This window comes from Clarias gariepinus, chromosome 26, assembly GCF_024256425.1.
Source record: "Clarias gariepinus isolate MV-2021 ecotype Netherlands chromosome 26, CGAR_prim_01v2, whole genome shotgun sequence".
NCBI lineage: Eukaryota > Metazoa > Chordata > Actinopteri > Siluriformes > Clariidae > Clarias > Clarias gariepinus.
The window spans coordinates 5256200-5270983 of record NC_071125.1 but is presented as its reverse complement, the minus strand read 5'-3'; the positions used below and the strand labels follow the sequence as shown (position 1 = coordinate 5270983).

Genomic DNA, 14784 nt, shown 5'->3' with positions numbered 1-14784 from the left:
AGTTAGTTTCTACTACACAGGATGCTGTGCTGCGGGAATATTCTGGAGCAAGCCACCTGCAGGATTATAGAGGAACTGCAACAATTTAGCACCTCGAATGGAAACATTAAGATAATGGAAAAGAATACAAAACATTTGTCAGTGTGCGCTGATACATAAATTGCTCCACAACAGAATTGCAATGCGTTACTGAATCATCCCCCCCCCCCATTTTTAGTGCAGTCAACTAACTAAAGTTTTAGCTTTTTTTTTGTTGATTAGTCTCAAGCAATTTTAAAACCATAAACAACCCAAAGTTTTTAATAAACATTGAAATGCATTGTAATTCATGTTCTTTTTTTTATTTTTAATTTTTTTGCTTTTTAAATGTTTACTTTCCACAACTAAAACAGTAAAGATGCTTAAATAGTAGTAATGGGGGATTAGCGCTGCACAATTCTTGTTAAAATGTGAGTCAGGATTTTCTCCCTGTGAACTGAGATCATGATTCTCTCACTTTTTTTTTCAAGCAAAACATTTATTGTATTTAAGTAAAAAAAAAAGAAAAAGGAAACGCTGTCTACACAGCATTTTAACTCGTAACAGAAAAGTCGCTTTTTTTCTAATTGCCAATGTTTAAAAAGTTTTGAGTGCCACCTGTAGGATTATACAGGAACAGCAACGTTTCTACCTCAACTCCATTTTATTTATTAAAGTCACAAATCATACATGAGATGCTACACAGATGAATCACGGTACATCACCTAAATCGAGTTTTCCTTTCATCTCTGATTAATAGTAAAATTAAAGAAGAACTCCACCATAAATACGTTTACGTTTGAAATATTTCGGATGTGTTGAGTGAATCCGGTTCTGAAGGGTGGGGAGACCAGACCGGTCATTACTCATCGCTGCTGTCACGTTGCTCAGTCTGTTACAAAGGAATTTAATAGGAGGAGAAATTGCTGTATGCCAAAACTGATCATGAGGAGGGGCTCTGAGCTGGCTTTGCGATGTAATGTGGGCGGAGTCACTCTGCTTTGGTGGCAAGGAGTTTCTCACCTAGATAATGCACATGTGCTAAAGCGATGGTATAAACTTAAATAAATAAATAAATATATATATTTAATACTAATATTCAATATATTTTTTCGAGGGTATTTGTAGAAGTAAAGCTCTTTTCACAGGATGCTAAACTTTGCGATAGTTTTCAGTTATCCAGGCATAAATCACTTTTGCACCGCGCCGTATGTTGCGAGCACGACGGTATTCACGTTGTATTTTGCCGAACTTGTGATATTCTACAGAACCGAATTAAGCGAAGTGTATGTATGTATGAGGCCAGACCAATTTCCAGACATTTCTGGATCTGCTTTTGCTCAGTCGTCCGACAAAACAGTTCTTCATTGCAGTTACGCTGGCAACTTTAGAATAAAGTCTGGGATCAGGTCACAGCCAGAGTTGCCAAATTGAGAGGTTGACAAAAGCATGCTTGAGCAGTGCTGGAAATCTGCATGTAAACCTTAAGAGCTTTTGTGCTTGCTTACTTACTTACTTTCATAACTTAAGTTATAAAATACTAAATACTTTTACAATTTTTCACTGTGTAACAAACGTAACCGCGTCTTACATCAGTGTGTAATGATCTCAGTGTCTCATTAATGAGAAATACAACATCAAAGTAGAAGTTTAAGTTCAAGTAGGCTTTATTGTCATTACAACCATATACAGTTAGTACACAGTGAAACGAAACAACGTTCCTCCAGGACCAAGGTGCTACATGCAACATAAATTTACAACATAAATTAACAGAAACACCAAACTAGCTAACCAAGAGGCCTAGTTAGCTGGCTATCAGAGACAGGACAGAAAGACCTAACATAAATTACAACATAAATTAACAAAAACTAACTAGCTAAGTATAACTACAGGTTTTATAGACAACATAAAGTGCACGTGCAAATGTGCAAACAAGAGCAATAACAAAGTGACAGTGGGACAACCACGACATAACAAAACATAAAATATGGTGTTGAGGTAGTGGGGAAACAAACGATCTTTAAAAAAAGATCATAGAAGATCTGTTGATGCAAATGCCAGACTGAGCATGCAGCTCGGGTAGATTAACACGGTAGCGAATGTGATGACGACCTGGAAATTAAAGGTCTGTTACAGCTGAGCGTAAAGATGACTTAGGAATTACGAGTTTCGTTCTGGAACTGTGTTCGTAAGTCTGATTTGTCCTTTATTCCAACAAAGTGATGTAACAGTGCTGTCTCTGCGCCTTTAAATCGCGAGGTGAATCCCGGATGCCATTTTATCTCAGAGCTGTCTTCCACCATATTGGACTGTCAACTCTGTTTCGTTGAGGATTTTTCAAAATCAGGATTATTCACCATCAGGACAGATTCACAGGATTTTTCATCATCGTGCTCCCAGACTGATTTAGTTAAACCGGTGAGGCAGAATGATTTCTCCCGTAGCCCCACCCACACATACATACACTATACCGGACTTTTGGCAATTTAATACATTCACTTACCCGCTGAAAATATTGTATGTAATGGTAAATATTGGGATCTATTGCACTGCAGTGTCTTTATTTTTTTAATTTTATTTATAAATTTTTATTTGTTCAATACATGTGAGCTACTTTCGGGATTGTACTGGAAGTAAAACGGCGGTCCGTTCGTATCTGCGGAAATTCATAACTCGAACGTTCGCAAGTTGGGCACTATTTGTAAAGTGTTTATTGTCGTCCAGCTAGAGACGGTCTACCTTTTGTCTCTCTCTCTTGGTATCTCTCGTTCCCCTCCTAAACCGAAAGCTCCTAATATCGCCACCTGGGGGACGGACGAATGACTCCCGGTAATCACTTGTGTGTAATCACAGTGGTATAAAAAGAACTCTTTTTTTATTTTTTTTATTATTTTTTTTATAAATTTAGTCCTGTCCAATTCTTTTTTCCCCGATTTTCTCCCCAATCTAGTCGTGGCCAATTCCTCCCCGTCACTAGGAGGCTCCCACACCCATCAAGGCTACTACAACCACTCAGTCGGGAGGACGAAAGCTATCCCGTGTTTCCTCCGAACCACGTGACGCGAGCCGACCGCATCTTTTCGAACTGCTCGCTTACGCACCGTTAGGGGCGGAGTAACACACTCGGAGGAAAGCGCTAGCCGCTCCTTCCGTGTGCGCGAGCTCACAGACGCCCCTGATTGGCTGTAGAGCCGTGATTAATGTGGGAGCACAAGTACCTCTCATCCCTCCCCCCTGAGAGAGCTCGGCCAATCAGCTCTCTCTGTGCCTCCGGCTGTGAGAGGAAAACAGCATCACCCGGGGTTCGAACCAGCGATCTCCGGATGATAGGGCGAGCGCTTTACCACTGCGCCACTCGGAGGCCGTATAAAAAGAACTCTTAAACTTATCGGCTCTTGCGGTTTCCTTCCAAGCTACCCCAAGCATTTTTATTATTGTTTTTTTTCGGGGTAACTTTTTTTTTGATCGACTTGAACTTCCCTTTCGTCCAAGAGTTTGATAGACACGTTTTGGTTTGTTTGTTTGTACTTAGTCCTAATTAAAAGAATATCCTTACCCCGTGACTGTGTCCTCCCTTCCTGTGTCATAACGCCTATCGTTGTGGACTCGGACAGGCCTCGTTTGTAACTTGATTCCTTTTGCTGTGCTTGTGTGTAAACCGGGACAAGGTGAGTAAGTCCAGCTAATAAACGGACTAGTTTAGTTGAGTTCAACCGTACTGGTCGTTTCATTAAGCGTGTCCATCTATGCTCTCTTTCTGTCTTATTTATTCTCTCTGTTTCTCTTTCTGCCTCCTCCTTTAGTTTACTCTCTCCTTTTTTACTTTCTCTGTCTCTCTCTCCTCCATTCCACAAACAGGGCTGTCCGTATACAGCTGCGTACGGGATCCTGCCGAGTGTCCAGTTGCACTTTCTTTCCCTCCAGCGTACGCATCTAGAGGACGCCGGGAAAGAAAGTGCAACAGGACACAGAGATCATCTTGCTCGGGACCCTCTGGAGTTGATTGTCGGCCTGGAAAACGTTTCCAGCTTCGTGGCAAACTGTGTCTGTCTGTCTGTCTGTCTGTCGAGGGAGAGGGTGGGTGGGTGTGTGTGTGTCTTGTCTCGTCCCGTCTGCAGAGGCAACATGAAGTCAGTGGACAGTTTTAGAGAGGTGCTTTGTGCTCAAGAGGAGGGAGGGGGGGGTGGGGCTGAAGCCTGACATTAAGCACAAGTTTGTCGATTTGTATGTAAGTGATGGAGTTTTTTTTTTTTTTTTTTGCTTTTTACTAGTGCATGTTTCTCTCTCTCTCTCTAGTGCCTAATTATGATACGACTATAACACAGAGACTCATTCACCGTCGCCTCAGAATGGAGCTCATTCATATGATTAAGCACAGGGTCACACGTTTTTTTTTTTTTTTCCCTTCCGCGCGGTCTGATGCGCCAAACGACATAGCGCCAAACACCCCTCGGGGTTTCTCGCCTCACGTTCCCGTGTTGGTCACGCCAGTCAGGCCCAATGCAAATTAAATAAATCTTGTATTTGTTTGACGCAAAAAATTTTAAATGTTCTTTACTATGAACGCTCGTATCGTGTCATTACGGTAATCCGGATTAACAACAAATTCTACATGTAAAAGTTTAAGCGCCTTTTCTTCAACAGATCGTGAGCCGCTCCTCATCAGTGTATTGTCACTCTTGAAGGTGTTCGGTCTGATTTTTTTTTTTATATGGTCTCACTCTTTGAATGTTGTTACAGGTTTAAAGTGTTTGTAGGGCGTTTCAGGCAACAGGAAGTAAAAAAATTAAGCATTTATTCAAGATTTTTATTTTATTTTTTTTTGTTTGATGTGTAGGTGTTTGCGCAGAGGCACAATAATTGACGTGCTTTTGTGTTTATCTAGAAATCTATCTTTTTTTTTTCTTTTTTTATTCGTTGTCCTCTTGTGTGGCATTGATTCTCGAGGCTGTGGTTTCGTGGAAGATCTAATGACGCCATTCCGCGCAACTCTGTGTGTGTGAATGAGAGCGAGGTGGTAGTGAGTAGGTGAGCGTGGGAGAACAAGCTTCACCTGAGGACTAAAGGCAATGGAGTGCATTTGCATCTGTGTGTGTGTCAGTGAGTTTCTAAGAGCTCATCTGGGTGACTCATGAGCAGAGCACAGGGTTTATGTGCGAGTCGGGCGAGTGGAAGATAAAAAAGGAACATGGCAACCTCCGGCACTTTTATTTATTTTTTTAATCTTTACTCCCCCACGTTTGTTTATCGTCACGGTGTCGAAATGACGCGCAACACGTCACCGTATTCAAATCGGTTCCGTGGCTTCATAATATCGTCACTACGGCGAGTTCAACTCAGGGAGACGCTTGTGGTTTGTTAAAAAAAAAAAATAATAATATGAAATCGTTTATCCTTGACAAAAAGGCATTAATTTTGGGTGACCTGCTGGCGTGTTTTATTTCCCGGCTAATGAACATTGGAGTTGTGAACTTTAGTTTCTGCGAACACATGTACAATCCTAATTAGATATAACTTGATGTACAAGTTAAACATAAGGGAATGATTTCAGCTGTTACACTGAGACATGAGACGTGAACAGATGGAAAGCTACAGAGGAGTGCACGAGATGTGTGTTACGATTAAGTAATAAATCCTTTGACAATAGATCTAAATTCTATACTTTTAAACTATAAACTCAATTTCAAACGACAGCACTTTTTCCCCCTTCACTCAAGTTCACTAAATGTGTTGGTTGAGGGGGAAAAAAAAAGTGGTGTGAAGGGTATCATGGTCTCGGTTTTAATCGTTTATCAAGAATCGTGCAGCCTTACTGTAATGTCGTCTTGGCACCCCATCTGGGGTTTATCCCCACCTTCTTTCCAGAGTTTCCAGAGATTGGCTCCAGGCCCCTTGTGACCCTACGCATTATGCAATGTGACTAGACGAATCTTTTTGTGTCAACTCCAAAACTTGGAGACTTGACGGAGACCGATTTGATTTCACACTGTTATAAAGCTCAGTGGTTAAGGCATTGGACTACGGTTTTGGAAGGTCGCAAGTTCAAATCCCACGACTGCTAAGTTACCACTGTTGGGCCCTTGTGCAAGGTCCTTAACCCTCAACTGCTCTGATGTTTAATGAGATAAAAATGTAGGTCGCTCTGGATAAGGGCGTCAGCCAAATACCTAAATGTATGTAAATGCCTTAAAGTATAAATATGACAAGGACGCACCTCATCCCTGTCACACACCTGCTGATCCGATCATAATAAAATATTTAACTTTTATGGATGGACGATTAATAAAACAATTGGGGGGGGGGGATCAGGTAACAGATCTCAGCGAATCTTTAGTTAGTCAGAATTCCTTTGATGTCTCTCACTATACATCTGCTTTTGAATTGTGTGTGTGGGGGGGGTCTGCTTGAAGCTGACGCTAAAAGACACATGGAATCGCCTTGGATTTAGTTAATATGGGGTACTTTTTACCTGTGTAACTTTTTAAAAAACTTACTTTAACTTCCAGGTACAATAATGCTGACATCATGTACCACGGCATACTAGCATGCTGTAACGTTATTGGTCAGAATTCAGTTAGCAGTATTGTGGAATGACGACAAAAACGTTTTTGGGAACGGCGGATTCATAGTGAGGCGCTTTTTATAATTTCTTATTTCTATGGTAACAGCACACTTACAAGGACTTGAACCTGATGTCAGTTTTTACCTTTTGACTTAAAGGGCCATAATTATGGTAAAAATGTTTTTTTTTTTTTTTTTTTTTTCTGACATTTTGGACCATCATGTGGGCGTCTATCGTTATCGTGTGTGTACATGCGAAAAAAAAAAACAAATAATGAGGAGAAAACGCATCCCTGCTTTTTTTAATTAGTGCTTTAAATTTTCTTGCTTTTATCCTTTTAAAAATCTCGCGACATTCAGGAAGCAGCAGCGGGCATCGTTTGTTTTACGGTGGATGTAAATGTTTACCTGAAACTCGTTCATGTGTGTGTTTAACGTTTCACATCTTTGGTTTTGTGATAAATACTGAAGCTCAGAGGTATATTTTAAACTGTAACTAAAGTGCTTGTTTGTTGAATTCACACGAAAGGCAAACCTACACCAGTTTTATGGGCCTTTTAATAGATCAGTAGATGCGTCGTGTGTGTGTGCGTACGCGTGTGTCTTTGGATACAAGTGGTGTTTCATGATGCTTAAAAATGTCAAATTTTAAAACATGAGCTACTTCTTCAGTCCGTCTGTTTTGTAAACGAGCTAAAGATAGATAGTTTAGCAGCTAACCAATAGCTGCTCAGTTTTGTAAAATTTACATCATATCGGTAAACGTTAAGGATAACGTTGTGAATTAAAACTCTGAAACACAGAGAACAAAGTGAACTGTTTGATCCTTAAAAAAGAAAAGTTTGCAATAAAAAAAAAAAAATTTCCTCCTGTCTCAAAAACATGAGTCGGAAAAGCCTGATCACTGTCTAAATAACAAACTACATGAAATAAATTCTAATGTTGGAACAAAACATTTATTTCCCTTCAATAATCGTCGGGATCGAATAATTTATACAAGAAAAATTTGTAGAAAAAAATATCTTAAACATTTTTATTTAGTTTTATTATCCAATAACAAAAACTGACTCTTATGTCATGAATATAGTCGTAGAAGCTGGTATTTCGTTAAAAAAGGAAGGAAGAAGGGGGATGCTGGGAGATGTCAATGGAGTAGGACGTATTTAGCTTGGGCTCTCGCTGAACCCCTGTTCTATAAAAAAGGAAGGAAGAAGTAAAAGAGAAGAAAGCCAAAAAACTATTAAAAAAATTAGGAAATGTTTAATGATGTCCTGAACACCAGTGGGTTAAAAGTCTGTAAAATTTTTCCCCAGCCATTTTCAGTTTCCGCGTTCTGATTGGCTAAAAAAAATGCACAAGCAACAGACAAAGAAACACCATGTTTGAAAAAGCAGTTAAGCAGAACGATAATCAAGCAGGATGGGAGCTGTTCCCCAGCGTGAACATTAACAGACACGCTTTGGGAACCTCTGAGACTTTTATATTGGCTAAAAAGAAGTAAATGGTCAGCTTTAAGTCAAGAATTTTAGGAGTCCCCCCCCAAAGACAGTAAAACAGAAATTAAAAATGTTGGTCAGGTGTAGCTGTGAAACGTTATTTTTATATATATATATATATATATATAATATAATGTCTACTTGGTTCAATCATCATTTGAATGAGCTTTTTCAAGAATTAGTGTAGGACAGCGTGTACAGATTCCCCCCCGTTTGTCCCCCCACCTCATTTCAAAACCTGAGTTGTAGTTTGGGGATTTTGGACTTGTTTAGGACACGAGGTTGAAATGACTCGACTTGCAGAAAGTGATTTGACTAGAACACTCAACAGCTCAACACCCTGTGAGTGTACTGGTTTAGTCATAAACTAGAGCATGTAATGCTTTATATGCCAGAGCAAGATTTTTATTTATTTTTTTGTATTGTCTCATTAATAAGATTGTTATAGCTCACCAAGTAAAGCTTGAGTGTGTTGGGAGAATAAACAGGGAGTTGATTGATCATGAGATCAAGATTGATAATGTTTTAGTGTTAAAAACTTCCTAGGAAAGTGCGTTTTTCGTCTTCACTCTTGAAGCTTAATTCTTTGAAAAAGTTAGTTTAAAAAAAAACTGATTGAATTAGGTTTCCAAACGAATTTTATGCTGAATCGACGCATTTTGCAGAAAAACCTTTAGCTCTTTTTGCTACGACTCTGAAGATGAAACCATTTTCACGACCATCCGGTCGTGAAGTGGTCTGGGCTCGGACTTGGTACATAAGCCCCATCTCCACCATCTCATCCTCCTGTCTTCTCCGTATCCCCACTGACCCTGCTCCATGATTCCTGCGTCTTAAGATGGCATAAGTGAAGCTGTAACGTCTCTGTGACGAGAAATTATTCTTTTCTCTTTCTCCTCTCCGGTCTTTTTTTTTTTTTTTTTTTAATAAACAGAGGAGCTCTTCTGTCCTGAAGTCTTTTCTCTTTTGATAAACTTAACCGTAACAGTGACCGAGCGCTCACACTTCCAAACTCCTCCTATAAAATGTTAAATAAACAAAAACAGTCACCACATCAGTGGTTACACATATTAAAACATATGGCTTAAATCTGCTCTACAAGTTCCTGTGTGTGATCCGTTACTATAGAAACAACGCCGTACTGGAATGAGAGAAGGAACATTAACCTGTTGTTAGACCCTGTACAGCTGTAACACATCCCACATGCCTGACGGATGCTTCATGCCGCAGTCACTCTGCTTTTTGGCTCTTTGAGTCCGTGTTGTTTGGGATGTGACCGTTCTCTTGAGGGACAAAAAAAACGGGGCCTCTGAAACCAGGGTTATGAGTCAGGACTGAATCTCTCACACACACGTAAATAGTCCGACTTTCATTTTGTCCTGTCTCAGGGGAAACGGTTCTGCACCCTGTCGTCCCTCTGTACCGCTACCAGGGACGTTTTCCGACGACTAAAATGACGTGGCGGAGGAGTGACGTGCGTCTCTGACGGCACCCTTTCTTCCTTCCACTTTCTGATTTTAGCACAGCTTTCTCCACACTCCCCTGTTGCGGAAATTAAACCACATGCGGTCGCGTTCGACTGAGCTCAGTACGAGCCCTGTAAGTTGTAAAGCAGGAAGGTTTTTTTTTCTTTTCTTTTTTTCTTCTTTTTGAATAGCTTGTGTCTGGACACGAGGCGTTGTTTAAAAACCCTGTGAAAGGGGATTTGAGTGAGCTAACTCGTGAGACATCCAGCCCGCGTGGGTAGTTACGCACACGTGGCTGGCACCTTGTGCAGTAAACGCTATGATTCGGGCCATGCTGTTCTTTTTTTTTTTTTTTTTTTTCCTCCTTCTTTTTTTCCTTTCTTTTCCCCACTCACAGCAACATTCTTTTTGCTTTGTTTTGTTTTTTTCCACATGCCCGCTGAGTTCAGAGAAGCTTTTGATAAAGTGAAGGGGGAAAAAAGTCGCTGTCGACGTTGTTGTGGGTAATTTAGCGTCAGGAAACCATTAGCAGCTGTCGGGGAGCTGGCGTGGTCTGCTCGAGTACGCCCCCCCCCAAAAGTCATATCACTTCTCAGAAATGAATTTCGAGTAACTGCTGCACCAAAGTGTTACTTGTACAAAATATCAGAAACATGAACAAGAAGCTGGGATAGGAAATCGTTCGGGAGATTTGAACGTTATTACGTATAACGTATAGGTAATATACAGGTGTATATATACACCTACTGTACTAAACTCGGGTTCATTTCATTATTACTGTAATATTTTCGTAATTATGAAAATTGCCTTCATGGTTATTTTTTTTTATTAAATTTTTTTTTACCTAAATGTTGCATGCCTGTACAGTAAGTCTCCGACTTAAGAATGAGTTTCGTTCCAGGAGAACTGATTCGTTTGCGAGTCCGACAGAATGAGTCCACCCTTGACTGTTCAATGTAAAGCATAAACACGCAAGTTTGGTGTTTTGGTTTTAAGTCGCGAGGGGAAGCCCTGTGACGCAGCAAGGTCAGCTGACCTCGTTTAAAGGAAACACAGAGACGTCAGGGGGAGGGAAAATGGATAAAAAATGGATGCCATTTTGTCTCAGAGCTGTGAACAGTCTCATAGAGTTCACAGTTCAATACAGTGGAAAACAGCTGACAAAATGGCATTCGCGATTTAAACGTGCAGAGACAACACTGTTACATTTTACATGTGTGAGATTTATTTCCTTAGCCAAGGTTATGTTTTTTTTGTGGAAAGGGGACAGGGATTTTCAAGTGGATTGGTTTACATGCTTTTTACATTGTAAATTTGTGTCAAAGGCATGCAAGACTTACTTTGTCGGACTTGCGAACAAATCTGACTTACAAACAAATTTCGTTCCTGGGAGCACGTTTGTAAGTAGGGGACTACCTATACAGGATTTAAAAGTGCAGTCGTTTCAATAGATTGCTGTAAAACAAGACATGCTGTTATTGGGGAAATAATCACTTTCAGCGTGGTAAGAGTTAATTATTATTATTTTTTTTTCACCTTTAGCATTGATAACGGCACGCAGTTTGGTGATGTGAAAACGATCACACATGATCCCAGAACCACTCTGTCTCAATTTGAGTCCTGAAATATCAGGGAAAAGAAACTCCATAAATGTGATAATCTGGTCATTCAGGTCATTAACATTCAAAAGCGACTTTATTTTATTGCCACATTACATTGCTAAGCTGAGGCCTGAGCAACTGAAACAACCCCTGAACATAACACTGCCACACAGAGAATTCTACAGTGGACACTATACTTCATACACTTCCTTTCTTACCCTGATGCATAGTGATGGACTAATCGCTCTGGAATAGTGTCAGGACTCGTCGGATCACATGACCTTTGTTCTTTGATTTTTTTACACCTGCCTGAATTCTCCTTAGCCAACTGAAGCCTGTCACAAGTGTTTTTTTTTTTTTTTTTTTGTGGACTGTTCACAAGACAGTCTTCCTGGCTGGTGTTCACCCTCTTTCTCACTTAATAAAAATAATAATAAAAAATAATAATAATATAAAAAACCCTTATCTCACCTGTCTGTGTTTGTGTGTCTCTGCAGCTGTCGTTGGGGCTCAGTCCCTGTTCTCCATGCCCCGGAGGCCTGGCTATGGCACTATGGGGAAGCCCATCAAGCTGTTGGCCAACTGCTTCCAGGTGGAGATCCCCAAGATGGACGTCTACCTCTACGAGGTGGACATTAAACCTGAGAAGTGCCCACGCAGAGTCAACAGGTGCAGTGTGTTTGTGTTTGTTTGAAACGTACTAGAGCTCAGGTTTTTGTACTTTAGACCAGCAAAAGTTGATGTTATAATCTTAGTCACTTTTTTTCTTTTCTTTTTTTTTTTTCTTCTGGTACTCTGTTTGATCGGAAACACCATCAGGTCGGAGTTCAAACCAAGAAAAGATGTGTGTGCATGCATTTAATGACTATACTGCGTTGGATCTACGTCCTTTTCAGCTGTAGTTTATGCATCTCTTTCTCTCTCTGTCTGTCTGTCTTCAGAGAGGTGGTGGACTCTATGGTGCAGCACTTTAAGGTGACCATTTTCGGGGATCGTCGGCCAGTTTACGATGGAAAAAGAAGCCTCTACACAGCAAACCCACTTCCTGTTGCCCAAGCAGGGGTAAGATTAGAGTCAGCCCCTCGTCTTTTTCGTTCTCTAGCGTTTTATCTCTCACATAATTAGTAAATAGTAGTGCATTGACGGATTCTAGCGCAGAGCAGGAATTTTGTAGAAATCTCAAATTTACCACATTTAAAGAGACTTCCAAGCTGTGTCACAAGATACCCCGCGTTAAAAGTCGGAAAAAATGTACCTGTCTAGATAATTGTATTGTTTGGTAAGGACAGGAATCAACAGTCGCCTCCCAATATGATATTATCATGATACCGAAGTTTCTGTTTGCTTTAAATTGCGATTCTGTAAATGTCACGATTTTATAAATATTCACATTATATGACATTTTTTCCCAAATTTTGTTTAAACCTTTAAAAAAAAAAAAAAAAAAAAAAATACCTTTAAAAAAACATACATATATATATATATATATATATATATTTTTTTTTTTTTTAAGTAAACATGTAAATAAGGTAATACAAGAAGAAACTCTAGTATATTTAAATTAACAGTCAAACTGTAGAAACTGTTCTTGGGTAATATTGCACCTTTACACTGCATACTTGTCACCTCTGTGCTCCCACTAAGTGTTCAACTTAACCGTGTCCCGTTACAGGTGGACCTGGACGTCACCCTGCCGGGAGAAGGGGGAAAAGACCGGCCCTTTAAAGTCACCATCAAGTTCGTGTCTCTGGTCAGCTGGCACCTGCTGCATGAGGTGCTGACCGGACGCAGCATGCCTGAACCCCTGGAGCTGGACAAACCCATCAGCACCAACCCAGTGCACGCCGTGGACGTCGTGCTCAGACATCTGCCTTCGATGAAGTACGCCAACACACACAAGCATGCTTCTCTATCTCTTTCTCTCTTTTTAGACTCGCATAACGAAGCTTTGTTTAGCAGGCTTTCCCTGTTACACCTGCCATCTCTTATTGTTCACAAAGAGAATGCAAAGCATCAGGGTGACCATCCCACATACGTCCACAGAGTCTCTTTAACATTCATACAGAGCGTAGACAAGCTTGTACGCTCCGTTGGTCGGTCGCATGACTACAGAGATGCATCTTTTTAGACTTTGTGTTTTTTAATTAGACGAGCTGGCATGTATCGTATCGGCTCACCTCGCCTGTCGCAGTGCCAGAACTTCTTGTCTAGGCAGTAATACAAGTTGGGTTCACACCTAGAGAATTCCTGTGTTCCTCAAAGCTTCATTCAGGCAGGACGTCAAAAGACAAAAGACAGTGTCAAATCGACATCTGTAGTCAGTTTGTTTATTTAAACCAGCTGGCACTGCGCAAAAACGGTCTTTTCTACAGTCCAAAAAAATATTTGTAAAGATAATATATATATATATATATATATATATATATATATATATATATAATATATAATAATAATAGCAGAACCCCGTCATATGCATTTAGTTAGTTCTTAAGGTAAAAATACTTATAAGCGATATTAATTTTTTTCAAGAAATTATCCAAGAATTAAATGTAAATGCAGATAATCTGTTCCAACCCCCCCAAAAAATATATATTACTATTATTGCCTTTGTAATGGCTCTAATCTGAGGAGCTGTTTGTTAATTGATAATTTCTGAGGCTGGTAACACTTCTGCTGCAGAGGAGTTCATTTAGTAGTTTTTGGTCTTCATGAGAGACAGTTTCATCATGATGCTTGATGGGTTTTGCAAACACACTTGACACAATACTGTTCTTGCAAGTACTGCTCCAGAAAGGCTGACCTCAGTGTCTTAAAATAACGACTGAATTGTTGTTGTTGTTGTTACTGTTGCATAATTACCTAATTCCATGTGTGTTATTCATTTCATAGTTTTGAATAGTTTTGAAATCTCCAGTATTTGTTGTAGAATGTGGAAAATGAATCACTAAACAAAAACAACGAAATTTGCAAGTGATCCCAAACTTTTGAGCTAATTTCTGTAGACTTCCCCTTCGTGTGCTGTCTCGACACGTTAACCTCCACCCGGAGCTTTCATCTCTCTTCAGCTAAAGAAAAGAGCATTTCCTCTGCCACTATCGCCTTTTTTTCTCCTGCTGGCAAATACCAGAACCCAACAGCGGCTAAACGTTTGTACACCTGCAGAGTTCCCGTCTTCAGTGAGATTGATAAGAGCAGCCTTGAAGCCAGCAGCGTTATCAGGAGCAGCTGAGAAACCGTCACAGAAATTCAGTTTTGCTATTTTTAACTCGTAACGTAAGAATGAAATCAAAGCGCTTTTTTTTTTTAATCTAACCTTTATTTTAAGAGCCGCCTTGGTTTATGCTTACTATGACCATGATTTTCTCCTTGTCCTCATGCTGCTGCTTATGCACCACTTTACACCAGCACTGGTATTATTATTATTATTATTATTCGTTAGCATGGAAGAACCTTAAAAAAAAAAAAAAAGCATTTTTGTTTCGTCCACGCTCCACATAAACAGACTTTGGGTCTCCGCCATTTTTTTATTCATTTTTTTTACCGCTCCCTATAATACCGCCCACCGCTCGTGACGTCACGGGTTCTCGCGACTAGACCAGTGTCGTGGACCGACTTGCGATGAAGGAATTTTTTGTTTCATAA

At 40.1% G+C, this 14784-nt stretch overlaps 1 protein-coding gene across 2 annotated transcripts in view; it reads left to right on the top strand.

Annotated features, from left to right (window-relative positions):
* Positions 1-14784, top strand: part of LOC128514328 (protein argonaute-3) — a 38304-nt gene that overhangs the window by 4269 nt on the left and 19251 nt on the right. For both annotated transcript variants that reach the window (XM_053488135.1, XM_053488134.1), the window contains exons 2-4: positions 11640-11811; positions 12084-12204; positions 12815-13023. In XM_053488135.1, the coding sequence (XP_053344110.1) occupies positions 11640-11811; positions 12084-12204; positions 12815-13023 (502 nt within the window). The remainder of the gene's footprint in view (positions 1-11639; positions 11812-12083; positions 12205-12814; positions 13024-14784) is intronic.